General features: G+C 38.5%; 1 protein-coding gene across 1 annotated transcript in view; it reads right to left on the reverse strand.

The window, feature by feature from the left end:
* Positions 1–640: 640 nt before the first annotated feature.
* Positions 641–24,421, reverse strand: part of SPOCK3 (SPARC (osteonectin), cwcv and kazal like domains proteoglycan 3) — a 433,446-nt gene continuing 409,665 nt past the window's right edge. Inside the window, exons 8-11 of the mRNA XM_059926189.1 lie at positions 14,711–14,932; positions 7,577–7,639; positions 4,642–4,779; positions 641–2,216 (exon numbers count right to left, since the gene is read on the reverse strand). Coding sequence (XP_059782172.1) covers positions 2,053–2,216; positions 4,642–4,779; positions 7,577–7,639; positions 14,711–14,932 — 587 coding nt within the window. The 3' untranslated portion in view covers positions 641–2,052. The remainder of the gene's footprint in view (positions 2,217–4,641; positions 4,780–7,576; positions 7,640–14,710; positions 14,933–24,421) is intronic.

Below are 24,421 nucleotides of genomic sequence, written 5' to 3' on the forward strand. Positions count from 1 at the left end.
TGTAAATCAAATATAATCCAATATAAAATAAAAATAAAAAAAAACCAGCTTCACTAAAAGACCACCATATTTGGTACTTTAAATTCATTTGCTAAACCTCTATATAGCATTTGATTTTTTTTTGTCTTTTTCCAACCAATCCACAAGTTACATTTTGTGATTTCTATACATTTGTTATACAGATAAGGTTATTCTGTCACTCTTAAAAAATTGCAGCTGCTATAGAAATTTAGCTAAATATGTTAAGTATAATACCACAAAAATGGGCTTAAAAATACCACTGTCAACAAATGAAATGATCTACTTTGCAATGCTATGACAAATGAAAACAATTAAAACAATCTGACAAAGAAAAATATTTTTAAACGTATCGAATAAAACAACAGGCAAGATGTCAAGAGCTCTGACTTTGAAACTCAAAATTAAAAAAAAACCTTTTCTAGCTAGTCTGTGATGTATGCTTTTTAAAAATCAAGAAACAGATGAAGAATTCTGCATGCTACTATCTATACCCCAGAAAATCATTAAGGAACGGTTTAATTTGGTTGCAAGATTCTTTATTTTGTAAACTATACATAAACAGTAAAAAAGAAAATGCATTTTACCTTAAATATTACATAAAGTTAACATTAAAGGTTTTTTCTTAGTGTATATAAATCAAATAGAAAGAATCCAACAACTTTATTTCAGTGGATTGTAGACTGGGAAACCAGCTGACCCACTGTTTAAATGGTGACACCAGTGTGTAACACCCAACAGGTTTTTCCACTTGTATTATGGGCACAAAACCACAGGTCTGATATCCTTAAAAGTGATGGTGTACCAGAAGGGCTACATGATTAATTAACATGCTAACTTAAATACAACAATTAATTTTTGTTGCAGTTAAATCTTAAATGCTCCACACAATAATCATAAACAAGTCCACATGGTAACTATGTAACAGTAGAAAAAAGAAAGAAAGTATTCTATTTTCTTCATTCCAGCAGCAGTACCAGGACGGGTATTAACTTGTGATTAGGTGTGCCTATCTATGGCCTAATGTCCTATGTGGGGATGCATGCTGAAACCTTTCTACGTCTATTTTGCAAGGCACCATACAGTATGTTCTCTAAGTTTTGACACTAGTAACAAAAATGGCATAACTCTTAGATTAAATGCAAATATTTATCTAACACAGGAAATAAAATAAGAATGAAGATTTTTAAGTTTGATATTGGGGCAAATGACAAACTTTTTGTAAAAATATGGTTTAAAAGAATCTTTCCCTTTGTCTTTCCACTTTAAGTTCTGTACCCTAAGTTGCTGGTCAGAAGGATAAAGAAACCTAGAAAGATAAAGAAATCATGCTGGTTAAGATTATCAAACAAATCAACATGAGACTGCTGTCTAAATTAAAATAAAAATTAGAAAGGACAACTATGTTTTTAACTATCAAAATCCACGTTTTTTTCCCTACTGGCCATTTTGTAAGATATCTGGTCACATCCAGAATAACTTCATAACTAAAAACATCACTAAAACTTCATAACTAAAAACATACAAACATGGTGGAGGTCTCCAGGATGGTGACTTTGTTCTTCTCACTTTGTGCTATTCCCTCACTCACCTCTAAATCACTCCAGCTCTGGGAAGAGTCTACTTGGAAACTGCAATTAAGGTCATGCATATTTTTATAAAATCCTTAGAATCCAGGTCACTAGTATGTTATTGTAGATTCAACTTAGAATTTCTCCCAGAAGAATATCACATATGACCTCAAGCACTGGTTGTTTTGTTTGTGGCAGACTCACATAGATCAGGAGCTCTGCATAACTTTCTCTTGTCTGGCTGGACTCCATATGTGTTCTCTTTTTCATATAAAAACTCAGAGTAAATGATACTTCTCTAAACATGAAGTTCTACGACTTTAGTTGCAATATTTGAAATAATTATACAAAATATAAGTGAGTTTTAGAATCATTTTGTTTTGGGGCAAGAAGGTACTCCTCAGTAGGGGATCACTTGGTAAATAAAAGAAACGTAGAATTTGTTGCTCTCAGCTCTCATCCATCAGATGTATCCATCCTGGTCACCACCATCATCATCATCCCCTTCATCCTCATCATCATCTTCAATTTCATCTTCATCGTTCATAATGTCATCTTCATCGTCATCAGCAGCCCATTCACGGAAATCTCCACTTGCAAAATCTCCAGAGATCTCAAAATCAATAGCTTAGGAAAAAAGTAAACATTAATGTTACGTGACTGAGTGGTGGGATAATTTCTGAGGGTCAGAAAATTCTGATGAAAATTGAGGAAATTAATAAACTGAGTCACTTTGCTGTATACCTGAAACTAACACAACATTGTTAATCACCTATACTCCAAGAAAAAAAAAAAAGTTAAAAAAGATAGATAAAATAAAATTTTAATTTGCTCTTTAGCTTTCTTAACAAAAATAAGGTAAAATCCATTCTTTATCATTTGTTAAAATATACAGTGCTAAAAAGTGGAATTGTTGCTGAGGTCTGATATGTAAGATTTCCAGTTCAGTAATACTGAGCTCAGCCCAGTTTTTATAAAGTCCATGTCAAACTTTGAACTTTACAAAGAATTCAGAACTTCTTCTCTTAGTGTGTAGGCAAAATAGTTGCCCCTCAAAGATGTTCACTCGCTCATGGCTGAAACCTGTGACTATGTGACCTTACATGGTAAAGGGGCTCAGGAGATGTGATGAAATCACGGGCCTGGAGCTGACAGGTTACTGTGGGTAACTTGGGTGGGCCCAGGTGATCACCTGCATCCTTAAAATCAAAGAACTGTTTCCAGATGAAGTCAGAGGGCAGTGTGATTACAGAAGAAGAGTCAGAAGCTGGGTAATGGTCCCTGGGCCAAGGAACGTGAGTGGTCTTGGGACAAGGCCAGGAAACACTATCCTCGGGAGGGAGCCTCAGAAGGAACCACCCCTGAAGACACCCTGCCCTTAGCTTGGGGAAGCCCACGCTGGACTTCTCATGTTCAGAAGTGCAAGATCACACATCTGTGTGGGTTAAGCCACGAACTCTGAGGGATTTTGTTGCAATAGCAACAGAAAACTAACACAGCCAGTAGGTACTTTAAAAAATGTTTAGAAATTTATAATGACTATGGAGGCAATAATGCACACATATCTCAGAATGTAATCATTTCCCAACTCCCCTAGTATCAGTGTGTTTACTTTCTACCCTTTCTAATATTTTGGTCTAATAATTCTTTGGTAGCTAATTATAGCAAATCCTATTAATATCATCCAGTGCTTATGAACTGATTGATTTCACCATACAACACACTGAAGTTCATACCTTTTGTGAAGAAAATAGTATTTGTACTCTTCTACTTCTTGTATTTTCTTAATAATTTCAACATGCCGAGAAAACTCACAAGTCACATTCCCAAAACAATTTCCCTGTCACCTATTGAATTCATCTCCATATAATTATTATTTATAAAATAAACACCTGAAATTCTTTATCCATCACGGATAACTGAAATAACTAATAGTGCAACTCGTTTAAACTATGTGTTACAAAGCTGTGTTCTTCACATGTAACAAGTATGTTATGTAGCTATTGAGTACTGCACTCCATCCTACGGAATCTGAAAACGCTGGCCAGAAAGCCAAAACCAAGCTATTAAAAGTGTCATGGAATAAATAAATGCAGAACAGGCATTTAAGCATTAAATGCCATTTCTTTTATACCGTTTACCATTTATCTATTTCTAAACAAATGATGTCACAGTGTATCAGTTTAAAAATTGCATAAAGGAGAAAAGTAAACAGTTTCTGAAATACAAGACTGACCAAGTACTTTGTTTACATTTTGGTCATTTGTATTAGTTGAAACATAATCCATTAATTCCGTCTGAGTGTGTGTGTGTGTGTGTCTGTGTGTGTACAGCTAAGTGGCTTTTGTAGTGAAAGCTCTCCACAGTACAAACAGAAATACTCACTTGAAACCTGCATTCTGAAAAAATATTTCATGAAACACAAAAGACATCACACTTAAAACTTTACAATGTGTGTATGTTATGCTCAACTTAACTGTAATATTATTTGTTTAGGTTTATATATAAAATGCATGCTCAGAAAAAGAACTAGAATATTAATTATAATTACCCTTCAAACAATTAAAACTATATTTTCTCACCCAAACATAAGGAAACATGCTCACACAGCTGCAATTTATGGACCTTTACTTTAAAAAGGTTACTTTTTCTTTCATTGGTGCTCCCACGTTCTCCCTGAGTGACCTTCTCCAAAGGCACACAGACGGGAGGGTGCTGTGTGGTGACACGGCACCCACCAGGGCCGGGTGACAGGGCCCAGAATGGATGACACAGTCTGCCTTACCCGAGAGGAACACAGAAGGCATGCGACAGCCTTCCCGTACTTGAAGGAGTAAAAGCGGCCCACCTTTCATTATTCTTCCTTAAAATATCTAAGTTATGCAGTTCTACTTGTTAGTTATGCAACTTCTTCTAACATGCTAGGAGTGAGCCTTCCTGCCCCCCGCCCAGTACACTCCGTAGGGTTTGCATCGAGTCGGGCAGAGAATGCGACTCTCCAGCACTTATCCCGCGGGGGAGAAATCGTGGCCCGCGCGGCCCGCCTCCTTACCACAGTCTGCAGCACCGCGCCGCCTGGACCCCGCGACTTCCCTTCCGTATCGGTCCACGCACCAGCACTGCCCAGCGCTGCCGTGGCACTGCGTCGGCCTGTAGTAACCATCTGCGTCACACTGGGGGACGTACTGTCCTGTGAGACACGCACACGCGGGAGGAACGAGTCACCAGCCAGGCACCGACTCACTCAAGACACACACACGTGAGCTCCGGCTCCAGGCTACGGGCTACGGCGCAGGTAGAACAAAGCAGGCGCTGTCATAACGAACTCCTTGCATTTCTTCTGCTGAGCAAACTTAGCGTCTTGTCTTTTTAATCACTCAGCAAAGGGGGCTGTTTCCAGATGTACAATATACAGAATTAGAGCTGATGAGTCACCCAGACCACTCAGCAGGGCGTACGAGACCCTTCACCGTCTCATCACTGCCAATTTCTGGCTTTCATTTCCCCAAATTTTCATTCATGTATCCTCAGCTCTTTCCACATCAAGCTGTTTTCCACAAATCCAGTCCTGCTTCATCTCTCTGTGCATCTTCTCCTCACCTGGAATCCCTCTCCTTCCCTCCCTCTTGCAATGTAAAACTTGACTGAAATGTGACCCCCTTCTGTTAGGATGGAGGGTTTCTGATATATTTCTTCCATCGTGTGTGTCTCCCACTGCATGCGTTCACCACTACTCTGTGGTACCCTCTGTATTGGGAACTTTCGGTTCTCCTGATTTTGATTGTTATACAAACAACTCACACTCAGTCTAGTGGGAAGCTAGACACTTACTTTCATAATACAATATCTAACATGTACCTGGCACACTGCTAGTGATAAGTGTGCAATAATAATTGAGAAGTGAATTCACATTCTTCAATAAACACTCCCACACTACAGTGTAAGCTTTAGGAGATTAGATAATTTTCTTGTCTTTCCTGACCAATTGTCTGCTCAGTGACCAGACACAGTATAGTTACTTGATGAAAGAAAAAAGCAAAAACAATGACTAATAAACAGATAAAACATGAAACTGTTCCATTTAGTCTTGCAACAATATGGGATCATTATTTAACCCTTTCAAAAAGTTTCAAAATTCTGATACACAAATAATCAATTTAGTTTAAAAATTATAATTCATTTGAAAGATTTGAACTTCTGGTCTTTCAGTGAGGTGGACCGGATATCACCAATATGGGAAACTCGAGAACACCTTCTGTGGATTTATAGCAGGAAAGATAAGGAAGATTTTCAACATTATTATCTCTACCTCTTAAAAAATACCATAATTTGACATACTTGACATAAAAATGTTAAGATGGACAGTCAGTGTGGCCATTTAATTTGTTGTCTCTGCCAGTACACTCTGGAAACAGAAGAGCATTGTTAGGAATTAGCCGAGAACTGCAGACACCAAGACAGCTTGCAGCCTGGGTGCAGCACACCTGCTACCGCGTAACAGTGGACAGACTGTCAGAGAAGGACGCTTTCCTGCCCATTTCAGAAGGAATATTGAAGGGTCAGTGCTCTCGAGTAATGACTTTCATTTTTATTATGTAAGATGAATAAAGGTGACTCCTCTCTCAATTGGGCTCTAAATATGTTTTCATTTTTTGTAACATCAAATAATCAAAGCCTGGATGTTAATAGCTTTTTGTCACTAATAGACCTTGACCAAGTCGAAGATATTTTCCAGTTGAATGTCAATGGCTTTTCCCACTGCACATGGCTGAACTTCGATTTGTAGAAAAAAAACAAACCCAGGTACCAAGGTAACGTTTCCACCTGTGAGCTGGAAAGGTGCATCTTGTAACAGAGTTAAAAGAAATGTGATACATTGTAGCTTTTATCTAATGATGTGGCTTCACATCTGAAATGCTGTATTAAAAAATTTAGCCTATTTATTTTGAACTGTGAATTTTCAAGTAATATAAAAAATCTTCTCATATAAATATACAATATTGTAATTACAAACATAGCATATCATAATACAGATAAATCAGATCTAAAACCATAATATTATGTGCCACTAAATACACAAGAGCATTAACATACATGAAAAACAACAACAAATGTTGCATATGTGGTGTTCTACACTGTATGCTAAAATGGAAAAAAGGACATGTGTGGACAAACTGGTGAAATCCAAATAAAGTGTGAGGCTTAATTAATAGGATTATAGCAATGTTAATTTCTTAGATTTGATAAATATACGATAGTTAATCTATACATGGTAAGATGGTAACTTTAGATGAAGCTGGGTGAAAGATATATGGAAACTCTACTGTATTTGTAAAACTTCTAAATCTAAAATTATCCCAAAAAGAGTTTATTGAAAAATTGTATGTTGACAAAAATAAAGAAAATAATCATATGTAATAGTTTAACAATCAGTTAATAGCCAAGCATTCTAATATTTCAAGGCTTTGGGTGAAATTTGGAATTATCTATGTATCTATGTATCTATTTATCATCTAATACATACATTTACTTAGTAAAAGTAAGTTTATAAAAAGTGCTGATGAGAAACTAAAAAATCTGTTCAAATTTTCCTGAGGAACTCAGACCACGCTTTTAACCGTCTCTCTCTCTCCCTCCCTCTCTCTTCCCCTCTCTCTCTACATACATACATGCCATCAATTCGTGAACTGTCAACCACATAATTAGAACTGAAGTTTCTGCTGCTTTACCTTTAGCATTGTTTAAATTTCTTTTTTACTTAATAACTTTCAAAATGAGCATTATATTAGGGCAATAAAACAGACATCATATCTTTCAATAGGTAAGATAATAAAAGTAAGGCTAATGACTTTCAAAAACGTCATAAATTTTGTTGCTGAAATTTAGTGAGGTCCACGTTTGTGGGATTAATATCGATTTTGTGTTGCTGTTTCCCCAGGGTTATTTATGTAAAAAGTAAAGGTGTCAGGGAGTGATCCACTACTCACCGAGGAGCTTCTTCACCCCGAGCCGCTTCTGAATACTGCCGAGCTCCGTCTGGCAAGGTGGGTCTGCAACGGCATTAATGTCACCTCAATGGTTATAGGTAAACAAAGAGGGGGCGATTTCTACGTTACCAAACCTTAGTTAGATTTACAAGGCTTTAGAAGACCTGTTACATATCAACTGTTTTACTTATGGAGACACATACAAGTAGATACATATATGTATACATATACATGTATATACACACACATCCATCTACACCTACCTCTATGCCTACACCTACCTCTATACCTACAGTACATCTGCACCATCATGTACATCTACATGTATGTCATCTACATCTACATCTACATCATCTACATCTACATCTGCACCTACACCTACATCATCTACATCTGCACCTACATCTACATCATCTACATTTACACCTACATCTACATCATCTACATCTGCACCTACATCATCTACATCTGCACCTACACCTACATCTACATCATCTACATCTACACCTACATCTACATCATCTACATCTGCACCTACATCTCCATCTACATCATCTACATCTGCACCTACATCTACATCATCTACATCTACATCTATATCATCTACATCTACACCTACATCTATATCATCTACATCTATACCTACATCTACATCATCTACATCATCTACATCTACATCATCTACATCTGCACCTATATCTACATCATCTACGTCTACATCTACACCTACATCTACATCTATATCATCTACATCTACATCTGCACCTACATCTACATCATCTACATCTACGTCATCTACATCTTCATCATCTATATCTGCACCTACAGCTACATCAACTGCACCTACATCTACATCAACTACGTCTACATCTACATCATCTATGTCTACATCTACATCTGCATCTACATCTATATCATCTACATCTACATCTGCACCTATATCTACATCACCTACATCTACATTTACGTCTACTTCTCTATAGAGAGGCTTTTCTACTTATTGGTAGATTATCTTAATTTCAGCAGAATGACAGAATTGGATGAAAGAAAGGAGAATGGTATAAAATACTCATAGGATGGAAAATGGTTCTTTTCATTGACTTTTAAAAGGTCAATCAACTCATTAATGTAAATACCACTGACAGGTTGCTTCCCAAACTAACTGATTATGTTTTCCCTCATTTAAAACAGTTCCTACGATCAAGAGAAACAGCTTCAGATTGAAACATAATCTAGGAAAACGTGAATGCTTCCAAATTATTCAGAGACACTGTTATAAATTTTGATACTGAATAACACTGACAGGCTTCAGTCTTTTCAGTTTCACCCAGGTGTTTGCAGTATATACCCAATTTGGAAACAGGATGTAATATACAATAGTTTCTGAGAAGCCATCTTTTAAAAAATAAACTTAGAACATTAAACCAATTTGGAAATAAGTATATGCCTATTTTTCAAACTCTTTAAAACCACTCAGAAGGAGATTAGTTTCAGAGAAGTATAAAATTCTAAATAGACATAATATAGTTTGGCTTATATTATTATATTTAATTATATATTTTCTAATATATATACATATTCTTATCTGAAAACAGTTCAATGTACTTTAGACTCTTATTGTAAAAACTTGCTGTTAATACTTGCTATATAAAAACTGCATCACAAACTACTGAAACAGCAAAACAATAAACTAGTACTTGCTCCACTACAACTTTTTTAGTGAAAAGGCAAGATATAATTCAAATAATTTAAGAATTTTTTTACCATACCAAGCTCACTATATTCAGTTATTAAATTTGCATGTAAGCAGCAGAGTGGAAAGAGACCATGAGACAAATAACTTAGTATGTATTTTACAGTTTAATATGTCAGGCCAACAATGCTTTTCCTGGAGGAATCAAAAATGTGAAGAAAAAGTAATTTGCTTGAAAAACCTGATTACCTTATTGTTCTACTTCGCATTGATACTGGCTCAACTGACCCCTTTGTTTTTTTCTAATAATTTGTGAGTCTTATATTATTAACAGAATAGGAATGAAGTTGCATAATATGGGCTTATAGAGTAGACCTAAAATTTACTGCCCTCCAAATATGACATTTAAAACCAAGAGGAAAGATTCTAGCTGAAGTTTCAATACTACATTGAAAGCAACTCTTCTCACTGCTATGGGACAGTTATTGTAAGTAGAAGTGATGTTTCTCTTATCTTCCTGTGGGATTGCCCGAAATCAGGCACGTCTGAGTCTGACTCTCCCTGAATAAACCCGGGGCAGCCACAAGGTGTGTGTAGGGGAACCTGCCAGATTTCGAGCGAAGTCATGACAGATTGGGCTGTTTCCACTACATACAGTACTGGATTGTGAATATCTATCCTGTGCTCTGCCTGGCCTTTGACTCAGGTACACTTGGAGGGCGTGACTGAGATTTCACCTGTCATTAAACTCTCTTGCAAACAACTGATGTAGATGAAAGGGCAGTGAGGTGGCAAAGTGCATGAAGGTTTGGACACAATTAGGCACAAGTTTATACACAAGATTTATTTCCCCCAATCTAATGGTGATTTGACTTTATGGAAAATTCTGATTTTATATGCTTAAAATTGTATGAAAATCATAAGTTATAAAATATAGGCTTTAATGTAATCATTAAATTTACAAGTAATTATTCCCAACAGTAGTTTTAAAAAATAAGAAAAAAAAAGGAATTAAAATCTTTTACTAGTTAATTTCAAAATGCTGTTTTTAAAAAAATTAACATTGTTCATTGTTTTGCATTCTGAATTTAAAACCTCAAAGCCTTATATTGGAACCATTCACACATTATCTATATTATGAATGGATAATTGTCAATGCAATGGTAACAATGCATTTTTATTTTCCCGCATGATTTTGAACTGAATAAAATGTCACTGGGAAAAATAAATAAGGAAATATCTCTCTGTTTACAACAGTAATATACAAAGGTGTTCTTTCTGTACTCACAACTAGTTATTTCTAGGGAGTATACTTCTATTAGCTGTCAAATATATAGATACAATGTGGCGTCAAAACTGCAAAGAAAGTGGACATTGCAGGTGTGCGCGTGACTCAGTGGGTGCCACACACACCTGCAGGGGATGCCACCTCCCTGCAGGGAGGGCACCCGGACCAGCTCAGCCTCCTTCTCAGGAGGCCTCTGCCCAATCCCCTTCCTTCATGGAGCCTCTCACAGAATGGATATACTTAAATAACTTTATTAGGTTTACTTTGTGCACATTTCAAATATTCATAATACCAAAGGACAGCATTGCCTGTATTTAATATCTTTCATTAAATTAAAGAAAAACATCCTTTGTAAAACTAATGCAGATGACGCCCGTTCTGACATCTCCTCTGTGGCTGGAAGGCATAAACGACCTCGAAAGATGCGGCTGTTCTCACTGTCGTCCCATCGGGTGTATCGCAGGTCGCGCTCCTGCCCTGAACAGGATTTGCCGGCAAGCTGCCTAGGGGCGTCTCTCAGCATTTTATGTATGAGCGCTTCGCAAAGTCTGAATGTAAAGGTAAAGCTGCTGGAGATGCAAACTACTATCAGTATATACAGGATGGATAAACAGCAAGGTCCTACCGTAGAGCACAGGGAACTACATTCAATATCCCGAGATAAACCATAATGGAAAAGAAAATGAAAACGAATACACATCTATATCTATATATATCTATAACTGAGTCACTTTGCTGTACAGTGGAAATCAACACAACATTGTGAATCAACTAGACTTCAATAAAATTAAAAAAAAATACGAGGTACAGCTGCTGGAGAAAGAAGTTTCAGATGCCCCGTCCCTGCACTCATTCTGTAACAAGAAGGACTTTAAGATCACTGAGTGTCGTCCTCAGCTGTGGACGAGATCGTTACATTCTCACAGGGCTGTATGAGGGATAAATGATTTTATGTGCCCAAAAGACGACATGGGCCTGAATAAATGTTAATTTACTTTCTCTTTCCTGGATCTTACACAACAGCACTTTAACTGAAATAGCAACTAATAAATTGAGGTACTTTTTCTGAGTAGGGGCTTAAAATATATTTTATGAAAGTAAGTTATTAACACCTAAGGTAACAGAAATCCCAAATTAATATTTTTCCTACTGATTCTTTTATAACTAATTAGAATGAAATCATACAAACCACAATCATATCCATTTTGTGTTGCTTAATTGTCATGATTTCAGAAAATCAGTCATAGAAACAGATATGCATTTTAACTAATTACAAACTTTTTTTAGGTTACAATTTTTTTCCCTTGGAAAACTACAAGTATTTCACTTGCCTGAAATTTTATATTCTCAACCTCATTTATTAAACTTTTGAAATTAACCTTAATTTATTTTTGAAAGGTATTTTTTTAACAACACTATTACTGTATTTTTCAGATATTTTCCAACAACCATACAACTATAGTCCTGATTGCAGTTTTAAGTCAACCTGGATTAATAACACCCCATTATACATTATTCTCTCCTTCTCTCTCTCTCTCTCTCTATATATATGTACACACATACACACACGCATACATATATTACTCTAATTATAATAAACTTAAGAATTTGTTGTTTTTATTGAATAAACAGGAAAAACACATTCCTTATAAGGTGAAACATTTGAAAAAATGTTTTTAATGTTTATTCTTTTCCATGAAATTACTTAATGAGCTAACTCCATAGTCAGTTACCCCGATAGAGCTTTTGTAATATTTTCTAGCATATTAATGAATGGAATTAGCCAAACTCTCCTAAGCTTTTGGGAAGTTGTATAAATCATTTAACCAGCTCAGGTATCATTAACTAAATTATCTCTACTGTGTATTAAATGATCTCAGAGGATGTCTTCATGTGACTAGGAAGATTTCGATACTTTGGAAGTAAGTATCAAGAATAATAAATGAAAAGTATATAAAGCAGAATCTTTTGGGGACCTTTAATCAGTTCTACGAATATTACTGCAAAATCTAGGAATGTTTTAAGGTAAAAATATTTATTTCTGGAGTAGAAACATTCAGAGTTATTCAGAATATTTTAAAATGTTCATGTATAAACACTTAGACATGCTATCATAATAATCAAAGAAAAATTAAAATAACATTTGTCATCATAACAAAAGACCACGTCTCTTTAAGGCAGTTTACCTGGATTTACTTTTTTATTCTGTAAATCAGCGGTCCCCAACCTTTTTGGCACCAGGGACCAGTTCCATGGAAGACAATTTTTCCACGGATGGCGGGGGGTAACGGTTCAGGTGGTAATGGGAGCTACGTGGCGGGGGGATGGTTCAGGTGGTAATGTGAGCAATGGGGAGCGGCTGTAAATACAGATGAAGCTTTGCTTGCTCGCCCACTGCCCACCTCCTGCTGTATGGCCCAGTTCCTAACAGGCCACGGACCAGTACTGGTCCGCAGCCCAGGGCTTGGGGACCCCTGCTGTAAATGATTTAAGTGTATACTAGTCATTAAAATCAGAGCAAAACTTTTTAGGGGTATTCAGTCACCTAAAAAGCACATACGCAATAGTGTAAGTCAACAAGTGTGTGTGTTTGTGTCAGTATGTGAGTGTGTGTTTGTGAGTTTGTGTGTGTCTCTGTGCATGTGTGTCTATGTGTGTGTGTGTGAGTGTGTGCATGTGTGTCTATGTGTGAGTGTGTGTGTGTGTGTATGATTTAGAATATTTTAACAGATCCAATCTACTTTTTAAACTTTGTTTAAAGTGGTTTATAAACACATTAGTGGTTTAATCTATGCTACAAACCCTGCTGTTGACTCACTGCTAATCAATTTATGCATAAGCATGTCATCCCTAATCACTGAACTATTACTAATATATGAAAAAGTAATTGTGATAGTAAAATGACTGATATAATGTGCTGGCTTCCATATGAAAACCTGAGAATCATTAACACAGATTAGAGCAGCTTGTTCATTCTGGTAGCTGTCAAGGGCTTTAAAAGGCAGTGACAATAGCAGATGTATCATGTTAGACTAATTCTCAATTTGTTTTTCAAAATTAGCATCAAAGTTACACATGTCATTTTTTCTTAGTTTCCCCAAAGTTTATCATAATTTGAATGTTTTGGGTCTATTTCCCTTAGACACAATTTTAATTATCATTTGGCTGATTACATAAGCATGGCTCCCATTTTCCCTTATGTTACCATTTCCTAGTGAAGCAGGACCCATGAAGGACCAGCCTCATCCAACCCTCCAGGCTGCCTCGCCTCTCCTGGGGAATTGAGACTCTTTCTTTGCTAGTGCATTTTCATAAAGCTAAGTTATCTGAAAAGTTTGAAAGGCTAAGTCATTTTAAAATCAAAAGTGTAAAAATAACTTTATGGTGAATGCTGTGGTTCATTTGGCTCATTTAATAAGATCACAAAACAGAACATTAAAACTCCACAGCATAGTGATAAAAAACCCATTTATTTTACACCATGGGCAAAGCAGATAGCAAACTAATTTAAATGATTACTTTCAATATCTATGTTCTCATATCTCTGTGTGTTTCTTGGCGGTTCATAATGGAAACTATAATGAAGTGCATTAATAAAAAATATTAATGACTATTTTTCATCTCATTTAGCATGTTTTGCATCCCTAGCTGTGTTATACTGTTCAACATGCTGCTTATTTGCTCTTTTATTAAACATTCTAATTGGAAAACTATCCCTCACAATGAATGGGGTGTAGCATGCTGGGTTTTTTTTTCATTGAAAAAAATTAAAAAAAAAATTTTCCTTGGAGTGTAGTTGATTTACAATGTTGTGTTAGTTTCAGGTGTACAGCAAAGTGAATCAGTTATACACATGTACATATGTCCTCTCTTTTTTTGATTCTTTTCCCATTTAGGCCATTGCAGAGTATTGAGTAGAGCTCCCTGTGCTGTACAGCAGGTCCCTATCGGTTACCTATTTTATACATAGTGGTGTGTGTATGTCAACCTCAGTCTCCCAATTCCCACCCCCGCCTTTCTCCCTGGGAGCCAAAAGTTTGTTTTCTGCACGTGTAACTCTGTCTCTGTTTTGTAAATTGAGGACAGGGTACAAATGAGCTTGTCTGTAGTGCACGGCTTTACTGCGCGGACAAGATGGCCTTTGGCTGGGTACCTTGTTGCCTCTGGAAGCAGTAGCACCACTCGTTGTTGGAGATGGAGCTGTCCTTGTACGTGTCACAGGAGCTGAAGAAGGCCTCCGCGCACCGCTCGTTCTTGTCCAGGTAAATGCTCCCAAGCTCCGACTGGTCCAGGAGCAGGTCGTAGTTTGTATCAAGTCTGTTAAACATCCAGCCGAGTGAATCCTTGCAAATTGGCAAAATACTGGTATCAAATCCTAAAGGCAAAGATGGAAGGATATTGGTTAAACATGAAAGTTGCCATCAGCAGCAAGCAAAATAAAGAAGTGTCACGGCGGGTTTGTAAGAACAAACCTGACTCCATGTTAGATCTGTTTCTTTTTCATTAACCTTTGTATCCTATTGCTTTTGCTACAGTTAAGAATGTTGCCTACAGCCTAAAACATACAGGATAGCCCAGTTCTCAAGGCTCTGACCTTTAAGGGGATAACATTTTTCCATTCATATAGAGATAAAAAGTTGCCCAACAGAGAATAACATTTGTCTTGTTGGAGGTTTACAGGAACATCGTGACCTGACCTGCGTGGATAGATGCAAGAACAAGGATTCTGACACCATGAAGTTTGCAACAACCAGCCACGCCCCTCCCTCACCTGGCCTTTAAAAATGCTTTGCTGAGACCCTTCTGGGAGTTTGGGGTTTTCTGGGCATGAGCCACACCCATCTACTTGCTTGGCCCTGCGATAAACTTTTCTCTGCCACAAACTCTGACGTTCCGATTTGTTTGGCCTCACTGTGCGTCACGCATACGAACTTGCAATCAGGTTCCTTAGGGCACCTACTCAACAGTCAGAAGTCGGGCTTACATCCATCTTGAGTAACTGGTTTCAGAGTGAAGAGGGGGTAGTAATATACACCTCTCAGGAGAGCTGTGAGAGTTAACTAACCAGAATATAAGGCGTCTAGTACTAATCAGTCATTCATTCAGTGGCAGTTACTACTGTAATTATATTATATATTATTTACTATTCTTTTTTTGTTGTTCAAGCTTTTTCTGAGTAAATAGGCTAGACGCATGCCTTGCTAGGTGGATATACCTATAACTGAATAATAATACCCTACTCATAAAGAAGTAAAATTCATTTTTTATTCAAAGGAATGAAAATGCCCTTTGAACAAAAGTATAATTAACACAATAAATAATAACTTCAGTAATGCTCTGTATCTTGGTACAACCATGGTGACCGTGATAGTTCACAAGTAATATCCAGAGCAAGAATAACCAGCAGGTAATTTACACACTGCTCTGTCTTCCGCTTCCCACAAGGCAACTTTTTAAGCACACAGCCACTAGAATGGGGCAGCAGGGTGCAGTGGCAGCAGATGTGCATCAGAGCTACACACCATCGAAGTGTGGGCTACCTGGGTCAGCTGCTGACCTCGTGAAGGCTCGGTGTCCTAAAAAGCAGCAGATGCAACGTCAGCGTGTGAAGCGTAACTGAGAAATTTACTTTCAACTCTTCTTATTTGGCAGGTTTAAGCTACCTTGAACGCGAGTTTTGTCATCTGGTTTTTGTTTTATTTGCTACTTTTCATGCATTGCAAGTGAAAAAAACAATACTTGCGTCACTGGTATGGAAGAGAGGGTGTGTTTGGAGATACGACGGCTTTCTGAAAACCGAGTATCAGAAAGACTTAGTCTTCAACAGCAGGAGCTGAGGAGTTTAACCGTTTACGAGTGGAATCCCCTCTCAGGGGTAGTGAAGGTTATGTTCTAATAGTTACATGCACTATTTTGATAATTTTAGTTTGTTAAAATTCGAGATGCAAGAATAAATGCAGATATAGATATTTAAGGTTTCCTGTTCAAATCCTATCTAGCATTTTAAGGATACTTAGGATTAAAGATGAAATAGGACTTAAGCAATTCATAATTTCACCACCTTTTCAGGGTTTATTTTACTAATAAATTCAGAGCACATTTAGTGCTTTCTACCTGTGCATCACTGTCTCGCAATGGGGGCCAAAGGTAAAGTGGTATTTGTGACACTTTCATAAAAGCAGAGAGACAGAAATTCAGTGGTTTTCTCACTGTTTGTATTTTTCTTTGTAAAATTGTTTGTAGAACCAAACAGAATTCTCCCAAACAAACAAACAGACAGAGAGCAAACATGAACTGCTCAATTCCTATTGACTTTCCAGGTCTTGACCCTGGTTCTGAGAATGCAGGGTTGAAACATACAGACAAGACCCCATTCTCTAAGAGTTTACTTTGAAAACCAGCCTGGTTTGAGATATTGGTTGAAACTGCCTCTTACCACCCGAAGTTGTCAAATGCCCAGGGATTACATGAAGAAAGCAACCTGCAGAAAAAGATATACTAAAGTCTGTAAAACCATTTAAAGAACCTGAATTCGGGGTGTGAGACTCTGGTGTGCCTTGGACCCCACCCTTCCTTCCCAAGCTCATTTTAGGAGGCAATGGAGAAACTTAACTGCCTTCAGCAAGACCTTTTTTGACCCACCTCCTAGAGTAATGAAAATAAAAACAAAAATAAACAAATGGGACCTAATGAAACTTAAAAGCTTTTATACAGCAAAGGAAACCATAAACAAAAGACAAACCACAGAATGGGAGAAAATATTTGCAAACAATGCAACCGACAAGGGATTAATCTCCAAAATTACAAACAACTCATGCAGCTCAATATCAAAAAATCAAACAACCCAATCAAAAAATGGGCAGAAGACCTAAATAGACATTTCTCCAAAGAAGACATACAGATGGCCAACAAACACATGAAAAGATGCTCAACATCACTAATTATTAGAGAAATGCAAATCAAAACTACAGTGAGGTATCACCTCACACCGGTCAGAATGGCAATCATCAAAAATTCTACAAACAATAAATGCTGGAGAGGGTGTGGAGAAAAGGGAACCCTCTTGCACTGTTGGTGGGAATGTAAATTGATACAGCCACTATGGAGAACAGTATGGAGGTTCCTTAAAAAACTAAAAATAGAACTACCATATGACCCAGCAATCCCACTACTGGGCATATACCCTGAGAAAACCATAATTCGAACAGATACATGCACCCCAATGTTCACAGCAGCACTATTTACAATAGCCAGGACATGGAAGCAACCTAAATGTCCATCGGCAGATGAATGGATAAAGAAGATGTGGTACATATATACAATGGAATATTACTCAGCCATAAAAAAGAATGAAATAGTGCCATTTGCAGAGATGTGGATGGACCTAGAGACTGTCATACAGAGTGATGGAAGTCAGAAAGAGAAAAACAAATGTTGTATATTAACGTATGTATGTGGAATCTAGAAAAATGGTATAGATGATCTTATTTGTGAAGCAGAAATAGAGACATAGACCTAGAGAACAAACGTATGGATACCAAGGGGGAAAAGGGGGGGGCTGGGATGAATTGGGAGATGGGGATTAAGTCATATATAATATTGATACTATGTATAAAATAGATAACCAATGAGAACCTACTGTATAGCACAGGGAACTCTACTCAGTGCTCTGTGGTGACCTAAATGGGAAGGAAATCCAAAAAAGAGGGGATATATGTTTATGTATAGCTGATTCATTTTGCTGTACAGCAGAAACTAACACAGCATTGTAAAGCAACTATACTCCAATAAAAGTTAATTAAAAAAGAGAAGGAGACTTAACCTGCCTTTATGAACAAAAGGTCTTGGAAGAGGAGAGAAGGGCACTGGGAGTCAGTAACGCGAGTTTATCCCCTCCCCCACCTACTTCTGAAGGGAGGGGTCATCTGGTGAGCCTCCCAGAGCTCTGCACGGGGCGGGGGGTGGGGTGGTGGTGCTGCAAGAGCATCCCGTAAATGCACCAGAGTCTGCGGGGACAGGGAGTGTCTGACCCCCGGGGGAAGGCCTGCTTATCTGCTTTTTGATGAGTCCTGTTGCTGCCAAAGTGGGAAAGGCAGCCGGAGTAGAGCGGCAGGGACGGCTCTGGGTCAAGCAGCGCCTGGAGGCTCAGTCTGGGTGCTGGGATGCTGAGGTGGGTGGGACACAGGGGACCCCAGAGGAGGTGCGCAGAAGCCAGCGGCTGGGGATCAACAAGAGAGCTCCCTGTTGGGAGGAGTGATGGAGGACCAGCGCAGAGACCACAGAGCAAGCGTGCCCTGTCCTCAGCACGGTGAGGCTGCAGTGCTGACGTGACCGGACTTTGTTTTATTGGGTGGGCCAAGAAGTGCCTTCGGTTTCTTAAGTAAAAATAAAAGACACAGTGTTCATTTTCACCAAGAACTTTATGGAACAACGTATTCACCCTTTTGTTCCACTACTTTCTGCCATTTTTCAGGCAACTTGATAATTCCATCTTCCCAAAACGTTTTGTCTTTTTGAGCAACGAACTGTTCCAGGTGCCTTTTACAGTCTTCCAGGGAATTGAAATTTTCTCCATTAAGAGAATTTTGTAAAGACTGAAATAAATGGAAATCCGAAGGTGCAATGTCTGGTGAATAGGGCAGATGAATCAGAACTTCCCAGCCAAGCTGTAACAGTTTCTGCCTGGTTATCAAAGAAACACGCGGTCTTGTGTTATCCTGATGGAAGATTATGTGTTTTCTGTTGATTAATTCTGGACGCTTTTTGTTGAGTGATGCTTTCAGTTGGTCTAATTGGGAGCAGTACTTGTTGGAATTATTCATTTGGTTTTCTGGAAGGAGCTCGTAATAGAGGACTCCCTTCCAATCCCACCATATACACAACATCACCTTCTTTGGATGAAGATCGGCCTTTGGTGTGGTTGGTGGTTGGTTATTTCGCTTGCCCCACTATCTCTTCTGTTCCACACTGTTGTACAGTATCCATTTTTCATTGCCTGTCACAACTGGTTTTAAACATGGAACGTTTTCATTACGTTTCAGTAGAGAATCGCATGCGGAAATACGGTCAAAAAGGTTTTTTTCGCTTAACTTAGGTGGAACACAAATGTCAAAGCAATTCACATAACCAAGCTGGTGCCGATGATTTTCAATGCTTGATTTGGATATTTTGAGTATGTCTGCTCTCTCCTGCGTGGTATAACGCTGATTGTTCTCAATTAATGTCTCGATTTGATCGCTATCAACTTCAACTGGTCTGCCTGACCATGGAGCATCGCCGAGTGAGAAATCTCCAGCACGAAACTTTGCAAACCACTTTTGACACATTTGGTCAGTCACAGCACCTTCTCCATACACTGCACAAATCTTTTTGTGCGTTTCAGTTGCATCTTTACCTTTCTTGAAATAATAAAGCATAATATGCCGAAAATGTTGCTTTTTTTCCTTCTGTCTTCAATATTAAAATGGCTACACAAAAACACACCAATTTTGATGTCTTTTTTAAAATGCACGCTGATATAACAGCTGTCACAAACTAACAAAATTGTTTCAAATGAAGTTAAAGACAACTAAGTGCTACTAGAGCCATCTTACGGAGAAAACCGAACGAAACTTTTGGCCAACCCAATAGAAGGAAAACAGCCTCTGCACAGGATTAGATGGGAGCTGGGGCGGAAGCTGGGAGACCAGCAGGAAGTAACCATGACAGCCCTCGTGAGAGATTTCTGTGGATTGTTTGTATCACATCTTCACTCGAGCTTCTTTTGAACAATCATCAATCTTTAAAATATAAGTTTTAAAATGATCTCTGCCCAGTTTTTATGATGTGCCAGCCAACATCCTTGTCAGTTGTAATGCATTGTTATTTTTCTCAGTATAGGGGGAAAGAAAAGTAGTCTTAATCATTCAATGGTTTTTGTAGCTCTACTTTGGGGAGAGCTTTTCTGCAAATCAGATATCAACATGAAAGAATATTTCTGAAAATATGACATGCACAGATACTTAACAAACCTTCGACACAACAGGACCAAGAGTTTATCCTTTATGTTACAAAGAAACGGACTTCTTATAGAGTACATGCCTGGTGAATGATCAATTTGATGACATGTGATGTCTTTGATGGAGAATGTCAGGGAATCTGATTTGGATTCAGGTCACTGGCCCGAGTTCTGCCACTACCTTGTTGTGGTTAAGTTATTTAATGTATCAAGGCTGTAATGTCCACATTGAGACAATGTGGGGATTTTTAAAGTATGATCTCTATGTTACCCTGGAGATAAAAAATACAGTGAGTTTATGTTATTTGAATGATATATTTATACACAAAGTTGTGTTACAAGGGTCACTGGAATGATAAGTAACAGAAAAGGACTAGAAATAAAATTATTCTGATAGTCTAAATTATCAATAAATGTGTACTATTCAGTATGATTCTGTTGATGCTACAAATATAAAATAAAATTAATTTGGGAAAAATTTTAAACTTTTGGAGCCACAGATACTATGTGGTGACTTTGAGCATCTTGGATATGCTACTGTATATTTATTATATATAATACAGTACAAATATTATATATGTGTATATAGAGAGAGAGAGGAAAGAATTCTAGGTCCAGCCAGAAATCTGACTTGGGTCACCCAAGTAAAAACTTTTGCTTTCACCCAATTTCTGAAGTCTACTTTGCCTCATAGAAACATAACCACTCCAGCTTCCTTATGATTAGAATTTCCACTATTTTACTTTCAACTAATTTTCATTTTACATTTAAAATGGGTCTCTGAGAGACAGCATGGCACTGAGTCTCACATTTTTTCCAAGTCTGACAATCTTGGCCTTTTTACTGAAGTGTTAAGGCCACTTGCATTTAATATTATCAAAATGGTTGTATTTAAAACTTCCATCTTGTTATTATTTGATTTGTCCCCTCTATTATTTGTCTTTTCCTGTCTTGTTTTTTATTAAACATGTTGCTCTTGTTTTTTATGATTCCCACTTAATCACCACTATTGGTTTATGTGGCAGGCAAAACCGTGGTCCCTCAAAGATATCCACGTGGACCTATGTGATACCACATCCAAAAGGGAGTTATGAGTATGGGTGGAATTAAAGTTCCTAATCAGTTGACTTTAAAATTGGGAGCTCATCATGGATTATCTGCATTGACCCCACCTAATCACATAAACCCTTAAAAGTGAAGAACTTTTCCCAGCTGTAGTCAGACAGAAATGACACAGAAAAAAAAGGCTTTAAGGAAGGAGGCTGTGAGCCCAGGAACACGGGTGGTCCCTAGGAACTGAGCACAACACAAAGGAAAGGGGGCCCTGGTCCTACAGCCGCAGGAGCCGAATTCTGACCACCATCCACTGACCAGGGAAATGGATCCTCTCCTGGAGCCTCCGACACCTCGATCTTAGTGTGGTGAGACCTGCGTTAGACCTCGGACCTACAGAGCTGTGAAACGATGAATCTGTGCTCCTAAACTACTAAGTTTTGAGGTAATGCTACATCAGCAGTAGAAAACTAACGTAGTTTATTCACTATGTTTATTTTATTGTTTGGTGGTTGCCCAGGGTTTATGGTATACGTCACTGGCTATCACGTTTACCTTCAGATGATGTCACAGCCTTGACATCCGCTGTAAGGAACTTACCAGAGTGTACTTAGACCCCAATTCCTCCACACTTTCTGCAATTCATCCATTTTAATTCTACATGTTATAAACCCCATGCGCTGTTACAGTGTTTGCTCTAAACAACTTAATAGCTTTTCAACTGATTAAAAATGAGAAAAGAAACCCTTTTACTTTAAAGGAAACTTTGTTTTCTATGCATGACACTCTGACACCAAGCGTGCGGGTTTTCCGCCCAGCACTACTCTATTTTCTGTGGACGGCAGCGAGGGTCCTGCAGCTCAGTTCAGTCCTTACCTCCGTCCTCAGACCCCAGAGCCTATGGGCTCAGCTCCACAAGACGGCGCCCGCCCCACATACCAGCTGCGAGAGGTGCGGACTTGGGTCGACTGGGCTGCAGACGGGGGTTCCCACAACACTCCTCAGGTTCCGTAACTTAGAACGGCACAGAACTCAGGGAAAACATTACCTACGTTTGCCAGTTCATTGTAAAGGCAATTATAAAAGACAGCAATAGACAGCCCGATGAAGCAGTGCCCAGGGCGAGTTCTGGAAGGGTCCCGGGCCGGAGCTTCTGTCCCACGGGGCTGGCGTGTGTCACCCTCTCAGCACGGGGGCGCACCCACCAACCCAGAAGCTCTCTGGGCCCTGTGATTGAGGATTTTATGGAGACTCCACCACGGAGGCATGAATGACTATTAACTCCATCTCCTCCCCAGAGGATGGAGGGGGGCTGAAAGCTCCTCCCTCCTAACTGGGGCTCGGTCTTTCTGGTGACCGCCCCCCAACCTGGGGCCATCCAGGAGCCCCCGAGTCACCCCCTTCCGTAGAAGACGCTCCTTTCACCCAGCAGTTCCAGGGGATTCGGGAGCTCTGTGGAAGGACCTCCTATCACCCTCATCACGCAGGAAATAACAAGGGTTTTAGGAACCCTGTGTCAGGAACTGGGGTCAAAGACCAGATATTAGAACAAGATATGCTCCCAGCACCTCTACTACTCAGGAAATTAGGGTAACAGAAGCTCTGTGTCAGGAATCCTGGGCAGGGACCAAATGCATTATTTCTCACCATGTCACATTTCTGGTCCCCGATAGTCCTCTGCATAGATAGAAACTTCTGCGTGGCATCACTACCTTCTAGAAATTCCTGTAACATTTCTTGAAATCTCTCAACTTTGGATTGTTTAAAATGTCTTGATTTTAGCTTTCTTTGCCAGGGATGGTAGTTTTTTTCTTTTCTTTTAGTACATTAGAAATGTTCCACTGTGTTCTGGCCTCAAGGTCTCTGGGGAAAAGCTTGCCGATGCCCTGATCTTTGTTCCTCTGAACAAAATTTGTCCTCCCCCCTTTATTTTCCTTCCAGCTGCTTTTAAGAGGCTCTTCTTAATGCTGACTTTTAGCATTTTGATTAGGGTATGCTTTGGTTCGTTTTTCTTTGTTTCTGTTTCTTGATGTTTGTTGTACTTGTATCTGTGGGTTTATAAATTCATCAAGTTCAGAAAATTTTAGCCATTATTTCTTCATATAACTTTCTAAGCCTCACACCTCCAGTAGTGTTACTCATAGGTAATGCATCTGACATGGCCCCAGAGTTCACTAAGACACAGGCTTCTGTTTGTTTCTTTTTTCCTATGTGCTTTATTTTGGGTAGTCTCTATCATATCTCTTCAGGTACATGGACTTTTTCTTCTGCAGTGTCCAATGTGCTTTTAACTCACCCAGCACATTCTTCATTTCATTTATTGCCGGCTTCCCCAGATATACTATGTGGTTGTTTTCTTCATATATACCCTCTTGCAACTGCTGTCCCTGTTTACCTTTATATAACTGTGCATATTAATAATATTTACCATAGTTGTTTCAGGTCCTTGTATACTCATCCCATCATCACTGTTATTTCTGGGTATATTTTCTGGATTGCAGTTTCTCCAAGTTGTGGACCATATTTTTATGCTTCATAGCATACTTGGTAGATCTCAGTTGGATGCTGCACATTGTGAATTTTAAGTTATCAGTGGTTGGGTTTTGTGGAATACCTCTACGTGTTATACTTACTTCTGGCATGAAGTTAAAAACCTGCACGTCAGTCTGACTCTGAAGGCAGCTTTAAGGCTTTGTTATGTGGGTGCAGAGCAGACCTTCATTCCAGGACAGATATAGTCCCACCAGCAATGCAAGTCTTATTTCATCATAGGGACGAACAACCATTTCTTCATCTACTCACCAGGCAAGGACA

This window comes from Balaenoptera ricei, chromosome 6 (assembly GCF_028023285.1).
Source record: "Balaenoptera ricei isolate mBalRic1 chromosome 6, mBalRic1.hap2, whole genome shotgun sequence".
NCBI lineage: Eukaryota > Metazoa > Chordata > Mammalia > Artiodactyla > Balaenopteridae > Balaenoptera > Balaenoptera ricei.